The sequence below is a fragment of the Oxyura jamaicensis genome, chromosome 1, assembly GCF_011077185.1.
Source record: "Oxyura jamaicensis isolate SHBP4307 breed ruddy duck chromosome 1, BPBGC_Ojam_1.0, whole genome shotgun sequence".
Classification (NCBI taxonomy): domain Eukaryota; kingdom Metazoa; phylum Chordata; class Aves; order Anseriformes; family Anatidae; genus Oxyura; species Oxyura jamaicensis.
In genome coordinates this window covers 113415100-113430333 of record NC_048893.1, presented here as the reverse complement: position 1 = coordinate 113430333, position 15234 = coordinate 113415100, and the positions used below count along the sequence as shown (strand labels likewise).

The 15234-nt window shown below is 46.9% G+C and overlaps 1 protein-coding gene across 1 annotated transcript in view; it reads left to right on the top strand.

The window, feature by feature from the left end:
* SIK1 (salt inducible kinase 1) overlaps positions 1 to 3221 on the top strand; it is a 38481-nt gene extending 35260 nt beyond the window's left edge. The window contains exon 15 of the mRNA XM_035315920.1: positions 206 to 3221. Coding sequence (XP_035171811.1) covers positions 206 to 626 — 421 coding nt within the window. The 3' untranslated portion in view covers positions 627 to 3221. The remainder of the gene's footprint in view (positions 1 to 205) is intronic.
* Positions 3222 to 15234: the final 12013 nt, after the last annotated feature.

The following is a 15234-nucleotide window of genomic DNA, read 5'->3' as shown; positions in this document are numbered from 1 at the left end:
AGCCAAGTGAAAGCACAGAGACCTGGCGTGGTCGTTGCTTTAATTTTACTGGCTGGGTAGGGAGAGGTTCGATGGAGAAAGACCAAAAAAAAAAGGGGGGGGGAGGGGGAGGATGAGTTGGGATCGGGGGTTGGGGCAGGAAAGGAGGAAGGAAAACGTGAACCCGTCCTAGCAATGCAAGTTAACCTCTTCCACCTTTGTTCAGAATGCTCCAGCTCCAGCATCACCAGCTACTTCAGCCAGCTTGTCCCCAGACGTCTCAGACACCTGCGACCAACAGCCTCCCCTCCTCTGATAGCGCAGGTACCTGCAAAACATCCAATTCTCTTCTCTTGTCCGAGCTACAAAGAGAGAACTCCTTTGAGCTGGCCTTTGGTGGCAACAGCCAGCTGCTCCAACCTCACTTCTTTGGTGTCAGCGTGTCACCGGTGTCCTCAGCAGCTCACCTCCTAGACACTCACCTGTACATCAGCAGCAGCGTCTCTCCCGCTGGCACCACCTTGTCTCAGCAGCAGAGTTTCTCCGCGCAGTCTCCGAGCTACGAGGCTGTCACTTTGCAGCACGGGGACTGTGAGATGGAGGACCTGACTTCCAACCAGCTAGGGAAGTTTGTCCTGGTCAAATGAGAGCTCCGGCTGCTGCAGCTGATGCTGCTGTGGTTTTGTTTTTTTGCGAAGAACTTGCACCGCTGCTCCGTGGCACATGTAGGTCCGTGGCTGGCTGGCGTCGTGCGGACGAGTGACTCTCAGAAGCAATAAATTTTGAAGTATGTGAAGAGGCTGTCTGGCTCAGAAAGCTAGCAACTTTATAGAACTGAACCAAGCAATATGTATGTCTTTTTGCTTCTACTATTCTTGCACTGAACAAATACGAAATAGAAATTGAATTTTTTTTAAAGGAAAATAATGATGGGGAAGATGGGTGGGGCATTTGTGGGGACAGGGAGGGATGTGGTTGGGGAAGAACTCTTCGGTACTGTACTCAAGTCAGACCAATACAGCTCCGCTGTTATGCAAGATTAGCAGCTGTCGGTAGTGGTGACACAGCAGGGAGAGGCTTTTCAAAGAAGGGACCAGAGCCTCCCTTTTTCACAATATTCACTTATGGGTTTGTGAAGATGATTACCTCTTTTAAAGAAAATAAACAGAAAACCAGTGGCATGCAGCATTTATGCATTCATAGAAGACAAAAATGGAAGCATTGCCATTTGTTTTTTTCTCCTCCTCTTAACGCTTTTAATTTTAAAGGAACCAACCTCCCCATTCCGCACCTCCCAGATAGGTATACTTTAAATGAAAACTGTGAACTTTCTGCTTTATATATCAGCTGGAAAACCTTTAAAAACAACGACACCACCAACCAACCAACCTTATAATTAGCACAGAAGCAAGTAATCTCTTGAAAAATGTATCCCTTGATATCAGGATCCAAATTACGTACTGTCTGGTCTTCTGCAGGGATGTTTCTTTGGGGTGCTGTGTGTAGACATACGTATACACGCATGCACGCGTGTGTAATTTGTTGGTCTAAATGATCACCAGGAATCTTTATATAAACACTAAGTTTTTTCATATTCCTGCAGAGGCGCTGAGGAGGGAACCGTTATCGCTGGCGGGGTGGCGGGAAGGGTTTTCCTTCTAAAAAGCCCTCCTAGAGATTGCCTCCAAGTTGCCCGAGGGGTATTTCTTAGCGCTGCACATCGTTATTTCCGCTGCTAATTATGTTTTTATGCATTTCATTATCAGGGTCCAAATAGAACTGACTCTTGGGGAAATGTGCAATATTGAGGTTATAATTCTATACTGACAAAGACAAAAGGAATAGGCTAGAACAGAATTCTACTCTCACGGAGTACAGCTATTTCTGAACAAAACTGTATTAAAAGTGAGTAAAACAGCACAATCTTTGGGTGTTTGTTTTGGGTTGGTTTGTTTTTGGCATACTAGCAAAATGAGGTTTTGGATTAGGCAGGTGTTTTTTCGTATGGTTTTTAATGCTGTATATGTATATAAATAGGAAGCAGAAAACTATATAACACTAGTTATTTTTTATATTTTGTAATATGCTTATGTTGTGTTTCTGGTATAAACCCCACCCCTCCTCCCCAGGCAGAGCGTGACTTCTTAGGTATAAGGGGGAGAGCAGGCCGTGCCCCTACAGCGACGGGCAGGGTAGGGTGTTCAAGTTGTGGAAGCAGGTGAGCGAGCAGCTGGAAGTTACCGTTGGAAGGTCGGAAAACGGTCGCATTTTTGTCAAAATGCTTCAAGGACCCATCTCCCGAGCGTGACACAGGGTGCCTTCAAGTTACCTTGGCTTTGTGCAACCTGCAGTATTACGCATTTGCAAATAATATAGATACCTGTTTTTTTGTTTGTTTTTGGTTTGTTTTTAAAAAAAGAAAAAAAAGAAAAAAGCCAAAGATTGACTAGGTTACTTGGTGGGAGTAGGAATGGCTAAAGATGTCCTGTGGCTCTGTCTGTGGCTCTCCATAAACAACCTCTTTATCTGTGTGTAGTACCTGTGTGTCTGTATTGGTGCACCTCCAGCCTGCTGCTACGTGGCCTGGAAGCTTCACAGGGAGCGAAAATGGCTTGAGCTCAATTTCTGAATGTGTGGTGCCTTGCAGCAGAGGAAACACCAAAGTCTCATGTTAAATTACAGCAGTTAAAAAAAAAAAAAAAAACAAAGCAAACAACAACAAAATGTTATCTGGAGGTGGCTGGAGAGAGGGGGGTGAGAAGAAGCCAGCTCGTCACAAAGCAGCAACTTGCCTTCAGTTTTGTAAGGGGTAGCACACATACTTAAACGCAGAATTTCCTCTTCAATATTTGTTCTGTTTAAATGCCATGGATCAAAAGGCCACAGATTCTTTTGTTTCCTGTCCTAAGCAATGACAAGCACTTTACTTTCATAGTATTTTTTTTTTCTTTCCAATTGCTGTAGAACCTCTTTGGAATTCTTGCTGGAGCAGAAAGAGGTCATTTTAAAAAGGTTTTTTTTTTTTTTTTTTTTGTAGATATCTTGACAGTGCTGTTCTGCAGACTGCAATGCAATAGGGTATTTAAAGACACTATGTGATTGGTTTAATTAAGATGTATAGTTTATTTTTTATCATGACTGAACAATCATTTTATTTCTTATGTTAAAATGAGAGATGTACACCAAAATGATTAGTCGATGTGTTTTATTTAATATTTAAATAAAAAATGTTTTAAAATTGTTGTCCTGCACCTGATTCCGTGGAGTTTTTTTCTCTGCAGCGTCACCCGAGCTCCAGATGCGCACATACGCCTTGCGTAGTTGAGGCTCATTGTGAAGCCTGAGCCCACAGGACATTGCTGACACTCTCTATTACATACCAAATGAAGAGGAATGGCCAGCTCACAAATCTGATAATGGGATATTGAGCCTTTCACTGCCCGGCAATCTGTCTGAATCTAACCCAAGTCTGTAGTAATCGGGTTATAAAACCTGACAGGGAGAGAGGTCTATGGAGTGAAAATGGTCAAGCGTGGTTTAGTCGTTACCGGACGAGCAATCCGTCCGTGTCACCTTGATCTGAAAGAGCTCTGTGTGCGTTTGCCGTGACTCTTGCACTGGTAGCAAAGTGTCATGCGTATGTTTTCCTAGGGTCATGTTTTCAACACGTCTGCATCCAACGTTAGGTTTTTTGCAACTAGGGAAAAATAATAGAGGTACTTCTAATTACTTTGTATCTATCTTATTAGTATGACCTGGCTTAAGAACAATCCCAGCTGCGAGGTTCTCAGGGCATGGTTTTAAACCCCAGTAATTCTGGGAAATCTTCGAAAGTTGCTTCTTTGTGGATGTAGACCAGTGCAGCTCCACCAGCTTGCAGTGACATAACTGACCCTTGGGTAGAGAGGGATCTCGCCAACATCATGATTTCTGTAATATGGCAGGGAAAACGAGAACAAAGAAACCACGGCATGCCGGGCTCGGTTTCCATGTGCCCACTGTTCCACTGCTGGTGCTTTAGTCACTGTCTTCCTGCCTTTCTTCTGAAATCTGCCTCTGCTGCTGTTTACCATGTTTGGTTTTGTTTTCAGTATCTCCTGAGATGCTGTTTTTCTTGGCTTCATTTCTCACACCACGGCGCAGCACCTAGTGCCTTTTCCTTTCTTTTCCTGCCTGGGATCGGGGTGTTTTTTCCCTTTCAGACAGGACAGATGCCGGCAACTTTAACATAGCCCCAAAATCTTGCGTATTTTTTGTTTGGTTTGGTTCGGTTTAGAGGAAGTGCTTAGAGCTGGCAGGAGATGCTGGACCGGTAGCAATGAAAAACACAGGTTGTTTTTACATGGAGTAAGTTGGGTGTAAAACAGCGAGCCGAGCGCTTTGGTGCCAGCACAACCCAGCCATGGGAGTGAGGGACTGTCCCTCGCCGGGTGAAGCACAGTTCGTCCCAAATCTCGCTGGCTGTGTCCCCAGCAGCAGTCACACCTCGGTGAGGAGGGGACTTAGAGGCATCCTGGCCTGTGTCGGCTGGAAAAGGAGAAGCGGCAGAAAGAAGAGATCTCACACAAAATTATGGTGTGTGAGATAAAAGTGATCAGGACTTGGGTTTTCCTCACCCCGCAAAGTGAGAATGAGGCAGACTTCATGCAGCGAAGGAGAATTAATTTAAGAACTAATAAAAGGAAATATGCGCCTCGGGAGAACGTTGCTTCAAGTGCGGTTGCTGGCTTATTTCATGGCTGCTAACTACTTCTAGTGGTGACAGCTAAATCAATGATAAAGGTAATCCAGCGTCATGGTTTATGGATTTAGCAGCGCATCTGTGAGAGATCAAGAAAGAGCTGGTCTTTGGTACGGGCTGCCAGGGGGCATGATGGATAGATTCGGAGGACAGAAGTGCCTTTCTCCCAAGACACCAGATATCAGTGCCTGCCGAAGGCGAGGCATTCATGTAAGGTAAACAGACTTGATCATCTCCTGTAACACATTCTAGTTACTTAATACACATTTTATGTCGTATATGAAGTATTATGCCGTGTCAGTGGCCCAGGCCAAAGGCACAGCTAATCAAGCAGCTCGCTTCTGAAGCAGGCACGCAGGGAAAGGGCAAGTATAGCGCAATCCCTGCGTGGCGTTACCAGCCCGGCCGTGAGCAAGCTGCGGTTAAGGGAATTTTTGACTGGCATCTGGGTCATTGTGTTTAACAGCTGCAGATGGGTTAAGCCTGCAAGAATTTGGCTAACCCCTTTTTGGAATTCTTTTATATTTCTGGCCTCCAAAGCATCCCGTGACAACGAGTGTCATAACTCAACTCTGCATTGTGTGAAAGAAGTGCTTCCTTTTCTTCGTGTTAGACCCACAGCCCAACAGACTGGTCGGTGCTCCCTTTCTCTCATTGCAGGACCCACAACGAGCAACGCTTTCCTGTTCACACCTCTGTGCTGCTCACGAGCTGATGGGACCTTTCTCATATCCCTTCATGGCAGAGGCGACAAAGCTGCAGTCAGCCTGCCTGCCTATGGAAACCACTGCACATTTCTGCCCCGTCTTTTCCATATTCTGATTCTTCTGTATCCTCCTCTGCCTATGCAGAGCTGCCCCCGTGTCTGAGGTACAGAACAAGTGGTCTCTTTGTCATTCTCTATTCATTCTGCAGTAATCCCTAAAGCTCTTTTTTTGCCTTGTTGACAACTGTTGGGCAGCGAGCTGGGCTTTTCAGCCTGGTGGCCCTGATGTTTCCTTCCTGATGTGCTAATTTAGAGCCCCTGATGGACTTCATATGGCTAGGGCTGGTGTTCCTCGTGTCCCTGGCTTTGTATTTACTGCCAGTGAACTGCATATGTCGCTTTATCAACCTGTCATCCAGTTTTCTGAGCTCGCTCTGCATCTCTTTGCAGTTGGATCATTTATGAGTGTGCCAAGTTGCCCAAGTCTTGACACCAACGGGTTCGCAGTACCTGACCTCTCGCTCTGCAGACTGTGCTCTTCCCTGTTGTATCACATATATCTGCATATCAAGCTGTTCTGCTCTTCGTTAGAGCTGATTTCCATTTGCCTTGTATGGGTGCCCAGCTTTCCAGCTCACAGGTCTCTGGATGGCCTCTAAAAGCCCTTTTAAAAAATGAATGCAACATTTGCCACCTTCCATTCCTGCGGTGCCACGCCATTTCAACAACTGTTGTGGTATTGTACTGAATAGGTCAGCAGTTTCAAGTCTGAGTTCCCTCAGAAACCGGCTGCTCTGAGTGATCTGCTGCTGTTATTTTCATTGTTTTGTCCTCAAACCTCTTCTACTGAGGCTTCAGTTTTGGAGAAATTCTGAGGCTTGTTCCCTGTGGAGCCAGCCACTGGTGTGGGGATGGAGCAGGGCACGAAATGGAGCAGACCTACAGGTCTGCACGGCCAGCAGCCAGACCACGTTGTCCCTTCTGCTCCTTGCAGGGGGGTGACAAAGCAGTGACATTGGGGTGGGCAAGAGGGAGTGCCCAGATCATCACCGTGGGCCCTTTGGACCATCCTCACAAGATGGCAGAGCCTTTCTCCCTTCACTGTGTTTACAGAGAGGCAGACTTCAATTTATGGACGACTTCCTCAGCTGATGTAACCTGGTGTTGCTAAATCAAAACTGGTGCAGCGGCGCTGCTTTATGATATGGATGCTTTTAACAGCACATTAAAGCTCTGACCTCCAGAGCCAATCTCATCCTTGGTTTCTAAAGCCACTGAGGCAGTGGATTTAGATGCACTGCTTTTGACAGAGCTTTTCTTGAACCAGACTGGGGCTCCTTTTTATATCTCCCATGTCTTATGCCCCTTTCCTCTCACCTTGGTCTATTGCTCTTTTGCCAGTCCTCGGCTAATTCTGTGACAACAGATACATCTTAGTCAAGAACTGGAAGGGATTATAGAAATTCTAGCTAAGTGCTTTCTGCCTATCCTTGCTGGCCATGTCTTTCACATTTCCTGGTAAAGGAGCATCACTGTAATGTGGTGAGCTCTTCTACATGCTCGGTAGGTAGATGGTACTCAGGGCCTGTCACACACCCACTGCCCCCAAGCCCTGCTTTTACAAACAGATCTCCTCCTGCAGGTAGCATCTTGCAAAAAATGAGCTTTGAACACCTCTGTTCATGCCAGATTAAAAATAATGTAGCAAACCATCTGAATTTTGCTTTGTCCTGCTTGCTTAACACCTGAGAACAACCCTTACGTTCACTGGGATACAGTCACGCTTTCTGTTCTTTGCTCTGGGTGAAGAGAGTTGTGCAGCTAAGTGTCTTACTGCTCAGCCCTTGTATGCAGCAGATGCTTTTACTGCAAATGTAAAATTAGATTTCCAGGAACACTTATGCACATGCCTTTGAAATCCATTTTCCATGAACATTTTTGCTTTCTGTTCATGGAAAGTGAGCACAACGGGAACAAGAACCCAAAGCCACCAAATTAGCTGCAAAGCCAGACAGGTCGGGCAATCATATGACTTTCCTTTTATTGGTATGTCTGAAAAAAAAAATAGGGCATCGGTTTTGATTTTGGAGTAAGGGGGTTAATAGCTCTCTGCAGAAAGAGTCTAAACACTTCGTATTCAATTAAATATGTGAGTGAATGGGTGGATCTTTATCCTGGAGCAGGAAAAAGCTTCTCCATGAATTAGTTGGGTTAAGATCACTTCAAAAGGCTACAGCAGTGTCTTCATAATAGCTCTGACACAGAAATGCAGCTTTAATTCTTAATTACTCTGCTCTTTATTTTAAATTACTGAACAACAGACCTGATGAATCCTAGGCATCCAGAGTATGTGGCCCAGTGGGTTGCGTTCCCACGAGAGTGAGAGCGGTGAGAAGCAGAGCGGAACAGGAGGTTTGATGGGACAGGGTGACTTTAGGGCACTCTGCTCACTTCTGCACACTGACTTTTCCTTGGAAGAAAGCCCCATCTGGCAGGAGTCTGACGTGTGGAAGTACTGGTGGTGGGAGATGCTGGGCCTGTCCCAGGCAGCGGGTGCATTCGTCCCTCCAGCGAGCAGGATTAACCAGTTCCTCGGGGCAGGATGTGGCCTTAAGCATCGACTCTCTGAGCAGCAGGGCAAGCAAGAGGGATTTATTTTCTCCCCTGGCATGTGTAGTTATTTGGTCTTTTCCTGGTACTTAGCACACGTGGCCAGCTCACCGGCTGCCTTGCAGCTCACCACAGCTTGGTGTGCCAGCACGTGGCCTCCAACCCCACCGCCAAGCTTGCCTCCCTGTTGGCTGACGTGACTTCACCTGGGTTTGTGGTCTGAGATCATACTTTCAGGTGTGTGTTGTTTGCTGGAGGAATAAAATCCCAATAAAAGAATAAAAGCTTCCAGCATTACCAGTTGTTTTTTTTTCTTTTTCCCTTGCCACGTGAGCATTTCGCAAAGTTTATGAGGAAATCACAGCAGCTCCTAATTGCGCTCGGCAGCAGACCTTGCGTGTCGAGACTGTCCTAGTCACTCCCCTGCGTGCTCACACCTCGTTGCATCACTGAAACAGGGCACTGAAATGCTCAAGTGTTAAAGGGCAGACTCCCCTCTCTTCTGAGAGATGAGATGCCTTCTTTCTCCAGCTATCGTGGGGCTGTGCTGGAGCAGGAGCCCGGGAGAGGTCCCTGCCCTGCTCCTTCTGCACTTTGTCCCTGGAGCCAAGCTGGAAGCTGGTGTTTGTGTCCTGGTGGCAGAAGCTGGCTGTGGCACAGGGAAATGGGAGCTGTCGCTGCAGGACGCTGCTCAGCACCAGCATTTTGACCTTCCCACTCCAACTGGAGCAGCGCAGACTAGCTCACATCCCTTCTGCTGCCCGATAGGCATCGGGAGAGGGAAGACACGTGCACACATGTGCCTCTGTGCGTGAATGCACACGTACACGGTGTGCTTTGAACGGCGGGCGGTGCACTCAGAGCCTGAATCAGTGTAATTTCTCAGTACTGCTCAAAATCACATTCCCAGAATTAATAATGGCCCACTCTGGAGCTCTTTCTTTGCTTAAATGGCTCTGACGATTATTACCTTTTGTCAGCACTGAGCGGTAATGAGGGGCTAATAAGGCTTTTCAGGACTCACTGACAGCACAGGAAACTTCTCCTGGTGGATACCAAAACTGAGCTCTTCCCTCTCTGCACAGGCTGTGTGAAGAGAAGGGAAGCTACATGCAAGCTGGCTGCCTTTTGCTGAGGTGTGATGGGCAGCAGTCAGCACCCAGTGGTTTCTGATACTTTCAGAGGGATGGAGGGCAGGAGAGGTGCTGAGTTTTGGTGATGTAGAGCAGAAAAAGACCTGAAGAAGGACACTGGTGGTTTTTTCTTGGAAAGATGAAGGAGAGAAGGGTTGGGAGCTCAGAGAACCTGTTGGGGGGTTTGAACCCTCATTTCTGTTCAGAGGATTGACTTTTGGCTGAGCCACCAGAAATGTTGTATAGGCATGTACAAACATGGGTATGAAAGAGAGATTTACTTTTAAGGAGATAAGAAGGGGAATGTCTAATGCTAACTCCCTGTCTCCCATCTGTTGGGGAACAAAGAGGTCCCTGATTCCTCCTGGCAGTATTACACACACACTAAGGTCCACTATATTCAGCATTGGTGTGGCCTCACCTGTGTGCAGTTTTGGGTGCCACAATACAAGAAGGCTATCAAACTATTAGAGTGTCCAAAGGAGGGCTACAAAGATGGTGAAGGGCCTTCGGTTTGTTCAGCCCCGAGCAGAGCCGGCTGAGGGGAGGCCTCATGGCGGCCTGCAGCTCCCTCACGAGGGGAGCGGAGGGGCAGGCGCTGAGCTCTGCTCTCTGGGGACAGCGACAGGACCCGAGGGAACGGCATGGAGCTGGGACAGGGGAGGGTCAGGCTGGGGGTTAGGGAAAGGTTCTGCACCCAGAGGTGGTCGGGCACTGGGACAGGCTCCCCAGGGCTGTGGTCACGGCCCCGAGCCTGACGGAGTTCAAGAAGTGTTTGGACAAGGCTCTCAGCCATTTTTGGGTGGTGCTGTGTGGAGCCAGGAGTTGGACTCCATGATCCTTGTGGATCCTTTCCAACTCGGGATATTCTGTGATTCTATGAAAACTGAATTGTTCCTTGGTGCCTCTAATGGGCATGAAGGCTGAACAGAGCAGAGCTGTACTGGGAGGATAAGAGAATGGTTTCTTCAAGAACTGAAGTGCTTGAAGGGATGACGTTGGTACTAAGGGTATCAAAAATCTAGGAGGTGAGTCATGAGCATTACTATAAACCAATATGATCACTGTTTTTAAAATCATTTAATCAGTGTTTGTTTATTTGCTTTTTTTTCTTTCTGGTGCAGGGAGAAAGGCTTACTGTTTGTCATTCCCAGATCAAAATCAATAGACTTTGGGGTACTTTCATCCCACAGAAATTCCCAGGTGGAGTTCCCCAAAAAGTCGATCACAGAAAGGGAAACAAACAAACAAACAAACAAACAAAAAACAGAAAAGCTGGAAGGTCCCACAGCTAGTGTTCTCAGAGCAGACAGTATTTTTACTCTAAAGAACAACTAAGAGGCCCAAATGTCCCAGCCCTCTTCCTTCACCCTGTAAATGTGACGGGAACTGGGTGGCAGGATGCTCGCCTCAGTCAGATCCAGAATCTATGCAAGATGGAAAATAGCTAAGGTACTAAAATGTTCCAAAAATATGAGTTGTCATTCATGTAACACATAGGTCACTGTGGTCACTCCAAGGTCCAATGTACATAATATGGGTGTATCCACTTCTGATGTTGCTGCTGCCCTCTTCTAGCTAAAGTCTTGTCACAGAATCACAGATTTATGGATGGAAACAGCCCATGAGGTCATCTGAAACGTTCCTCTGCTAATGCGGATTTATTCCCTCCTGTGTGTTTTCCAGTGCTTGGTCCTGTCTATCGTTCAAATGACTCAGGTGTCCACTGCTCCCCTTGAGGGACTATTTCGGAGCCTTATAGACCTTGCTATCAGGATTTTGTTTTTCTGTCATATTCCTTCTAAAAGTTCCTCTGCTTACTCTAGTTATTTATTCTTTCTGCGGAACACTGATGAGGAACAGGACTGTAGGAATATGACATCTATTTCTCACTTACTCAGCTAATTCCTGTTATACCATTTTTGATGACCACCCCTGTCCTCTTTGGTGCTTATCACCTCACACTCCTCTCCAGGGACTGCAGTCCAGCTTCCAGCTGAGACAGGCTGTTAGGTGCCTATGGACATTGGAGAGGGCCAGAATGGAAGAATTAGATGCACAGATACATTTTTCCACCTCATTTTCATTCTGAACAAATCCCTTAAGCTTTGGTATGAATGTAATGCATCTGCAATGGTACTTGAGAGTGAGACTGTTAAAGCTGTGTGGAAACCTGGAAAATAACAACTATTCATAAGGAATTTTGATGCTCTATTTAAAGTTTCTTTAACATTTACCTCCTCCACCTTTCATTAGCTATAATTAAGAGATGAGAAAAAGAGAAAAGAATGCAAAGTTCGGGTTGGAAGACAAGCCATCAGGAAGTCAGGAAATTAAAAAGGAGTGTAATAATAATGGGGTTTCCCAAACAACACGAACTTGGCATTATTCCACCACCCAAGTACTTCATGTCATAACAAGCACTACTATCGGATTCATGTTTGTGCAGAGCTAGAGCCCTTAGCAACCCAGGCATTAGTTTTAAAGCAGACAGGAATGTCACTTGTCCCTTCAAGGACATTTTACATTGTCACAGTGGTGGAAAAGGCCTCCCTATAGAGGACAGTCACATCCCTGATGTGTAGAGGTATAACTTTACTAAGTGATGGATGAATAGGGACTAACACTCTGATATCTTTGCTGTTACTGCCATCCCTTGGGATCCCTACCCTCTTTCCCCCAGATGCTCACCACTGCTCCTGGTCCCAAACCCAGCTCCCACAGCCCCCTGGTACACCAGCCTAATGCTTTCGGTGGGTGTGCTTGAAACAAGAGCTCTGAATTGACTCAGCTTGCAAAAACCCACACCCCAAATAGAGATTTCTTTCAAAATATTTTTAAACTAGGTCATTTTGCAAAATTAGCTTAGAGCAGAGCTAACCACTTAGATGGTCACAGCTGCGGTGGGTTAGCCGTATGTACCTCAGAGCAGAGGAGAGCAGGAAGGGATCTGCTTCCCTAGGAATTGTAATAAATAAATAAATAAATAAATAAAATAAAATAATAAAAAAAAACAGCCTAAGTTTGCCGAGTTGGTTTTAGCTTTGGGGATTTGTGTGGCTTGTATTTGCTATAACATGGGCATATCAACATTATTCATTTTGGCACACATCACATACAGATATATTTCAGTATCCATCCTTCATTCATTCCCTTGGCTGCAGGGTCAGAGACTGAAGGATGCTATTGCAAAGGCTTCAGGGAACTTGGCAAGAAGTGGGGATGTGCTGGGCCTGTCATGGCTGACTGAACACTCACAGCAATACGTTCGTGATTACGCCAGCAGTGCTAAAGGCACTAATTAAGGAAGAAGCTTGTGTGAAGGGTTTTAGTTACTAGCTTAATACATCACCGGTCTTTTTTTGTTTTCTTTTGTTTCTTTTATTTGAATGCACTGCAAGCTTGCTGTGCTTCTGTGAACAGCAGCTCTCAGCCTGTGCTTCATAGGTCTCTGCCATCTTGTAACTAAAGGGTCTGGGAAAGGTGAAGGTAAAGCAAGCCGCTGTGAGGAGGGGGCACGTGGGAACAGGTGGAGTTCTCACAACAGATTTGGACCACGTCAGACCTGCAGTACAGCAGCCTGTGTCCAGCTGGTCCTGCTTCATGGGACTGCATGATCTGGTTATGTATCTTCCAGCCTCCTTTTTGTGTGATTCTGCAGTCCTAGGTTTGTATGCTTTCATCCCTACAAATCCTAGCAAAGTTTTGTCATCTCCTTTTTGTCTTACTCTCTCACCTTGTCTTTATTCCTTTTTCTTTTCATATTAGGAGAAATAAAGGACTAGCAAAAAGGAAAAACAAAGTCTGAAAAATGTTCCTTTGGGGCTTTCCCCTATAGATATCCTAGCATAGATTTCCATTAGAAGTTCTCAGTAAGAAAAACCTTCATTTTTTATGTGCAGGTGCACATGCACACAAAGAAGCTAATCCTTTCTAACACACCACACCAAAGTCATCAGCCAAGCCATTCCAGTGGCACAGCCTGGTAAACAGAGCTTGTAAGCACCAGCCTCCAGCACATAGTTGAGTTAAAAGAAAAAGATTATGAATGACCTGTCTTGGATCGGGCTGTGAAGAACGAAGCGGATCTGATTGATGCAACTTCCACGTGTGCACTGGTGAATATGTATTAGTTCAGCGCATTGCCCCGTTCATGGTTTTGAGCTTCCCTTTGTCATTACTGAATGCTTGAAGGTAGAAGAGTGGAGCTTTCATTAAACTCCTTGAAGATATTTAGTACAGGGCACATGCAAATAGCTTTCTCTCCAGCTTTTCAAGATCGCCTACCTTCACCTCACGTTCCCTCGCTCAAGGCATTCAGCTCTGAGTGGCAGCACGTGGGGCAATGGGGAGGTGTGATCCTACCTGGCTGGATCCACACGTGTGGATCACCTCTGAATGCCCTGGTGCTGCTATTCTCCTCCTGTCTGGCACGTGGCTGTGATGGAGGGGAGCACCCATGGCCTCTGCCTGTTGGCTCAGCTCCTCTGGGGTGTGGGAGGCTGCAGGAGGCTTGGAGGATGCTGCTCCGCAAGGGATGCCCACATCCAAGGAGTGTCTCCCACCCAGAGGACACAAGCTCTGCCGTTCCTCTCTAGGGCTGTCACAGCAGACACGCTGCGGTCACGAGGCAGAAGGTCTCTTCCCTGGCAGACCTTGGCTCAAGCCGGGAGAGGAACGGCTACAGATGTGCCCCTCTACCACACTGCCCTGGTACTCAGCCTTCTTCTCAAGGCAAGGGCCTTCTGGCAGAGGCCTTGGCTGTGCTTTGTGGACTCACACTTCATTATTTTCCCGGTATTGTCCTCTGTGTTGTTTCTTATGCCTTCAGACAATTGGGCTGCTTGATTTGGCTGTGGCACGGAAGAGAAATGGGATGTTGCTGGTGATGTCTAAAAGTCTGTCTTCAGTACAGTTACTTAGAGGACTCTGATCAGCTCTGGGCAAAAGCTCATAAGGCTTTTCTGTTTATTTGCCCAGTATTCACTGTAGGTGCACTGGGCATTCATTATCTACCCATCTCCTTTTCTCAGGCTGCTTTTTTTACCCCAGGAACTTGCACAAATGCTCTGTGGTGCATTACAGCCAGACAAGCGGCCCTTTGGGAGGAACGTCTGCTGGCTCACGCAAACTGATTTAGGTGGACAGGTCAGCCAAGCAAGGTGAGCAGGCCCTTGGCGAGCACGTTCCTCTTGCTTTGGCTCAGCAAGGAGGCCAAAACACGGTGACTCAGAGAAAAGGAGGAAACAACCCGAACCCTGCAACCCGCCGGTCATTCAGCTTGGTGGCTGCCTGGAGATCAGCCGAGGGCTAGCAGGGCTCTTTGTTTCATCTAAACCCATTCGTTCCACCGTAACAAAAGCAGCATCAGAGCGTTTCTTGCGGGCTTTTTATTTTTTTCCTTCCTTCCCGAGGCACTAATCCTCGGGGCCATCACAAGCAGTTGCTATGGCAGTGACTGAGGGCACAAAGAGAGGATTACGGCTTCAGGTGAGGGAACAGCAACGGGCCCAGGCCAGCTCCTAAAATCCAGCTGGGCTCCGAGGAACCGCTGCAGAGAGGCATTAAGAGGACTCCCTGTTTGGTTTGCGTTATTTACACATTGGCCCCTTCCCCACAGCAGAAAAGTTGCAGATTAGGGCTAAAGAAGTCACGGAAACAAATGGGGAGGGAGCTAGAAGGGCTGAGAGGGGCTGTGGTGTTGTGCCCAGCAAAGCACCCTGGAAATCTGGGATCTTCTGTCCCACATTGGGGTCTCATCAGAATGGGGACAGTTGGAAGCGCCTTTTGATCTGGGGGCCGAAGCTGGTGATGCAATGACTGAGGACAAGAGACGTGTCCTTTCGTCCTCCCCCCTCCCCGTGGCTTTGGTCAGCGTCTGTAACGCTACACTCGCGTGTAGGTGGAGAGCAGAGCGTGGTTTGGCTGGCTGGGGTCTGAAAGGAAAAACAAAAAGAGTCTCTCCGCTGGCACAGTTCAGGGAAACTGTGCTGGAAATAACCATGCTCATACACGGCTGTTAAAAATGGTGGTCCTGCTTGAACAGGAGGGCAGGCAGGACCTCT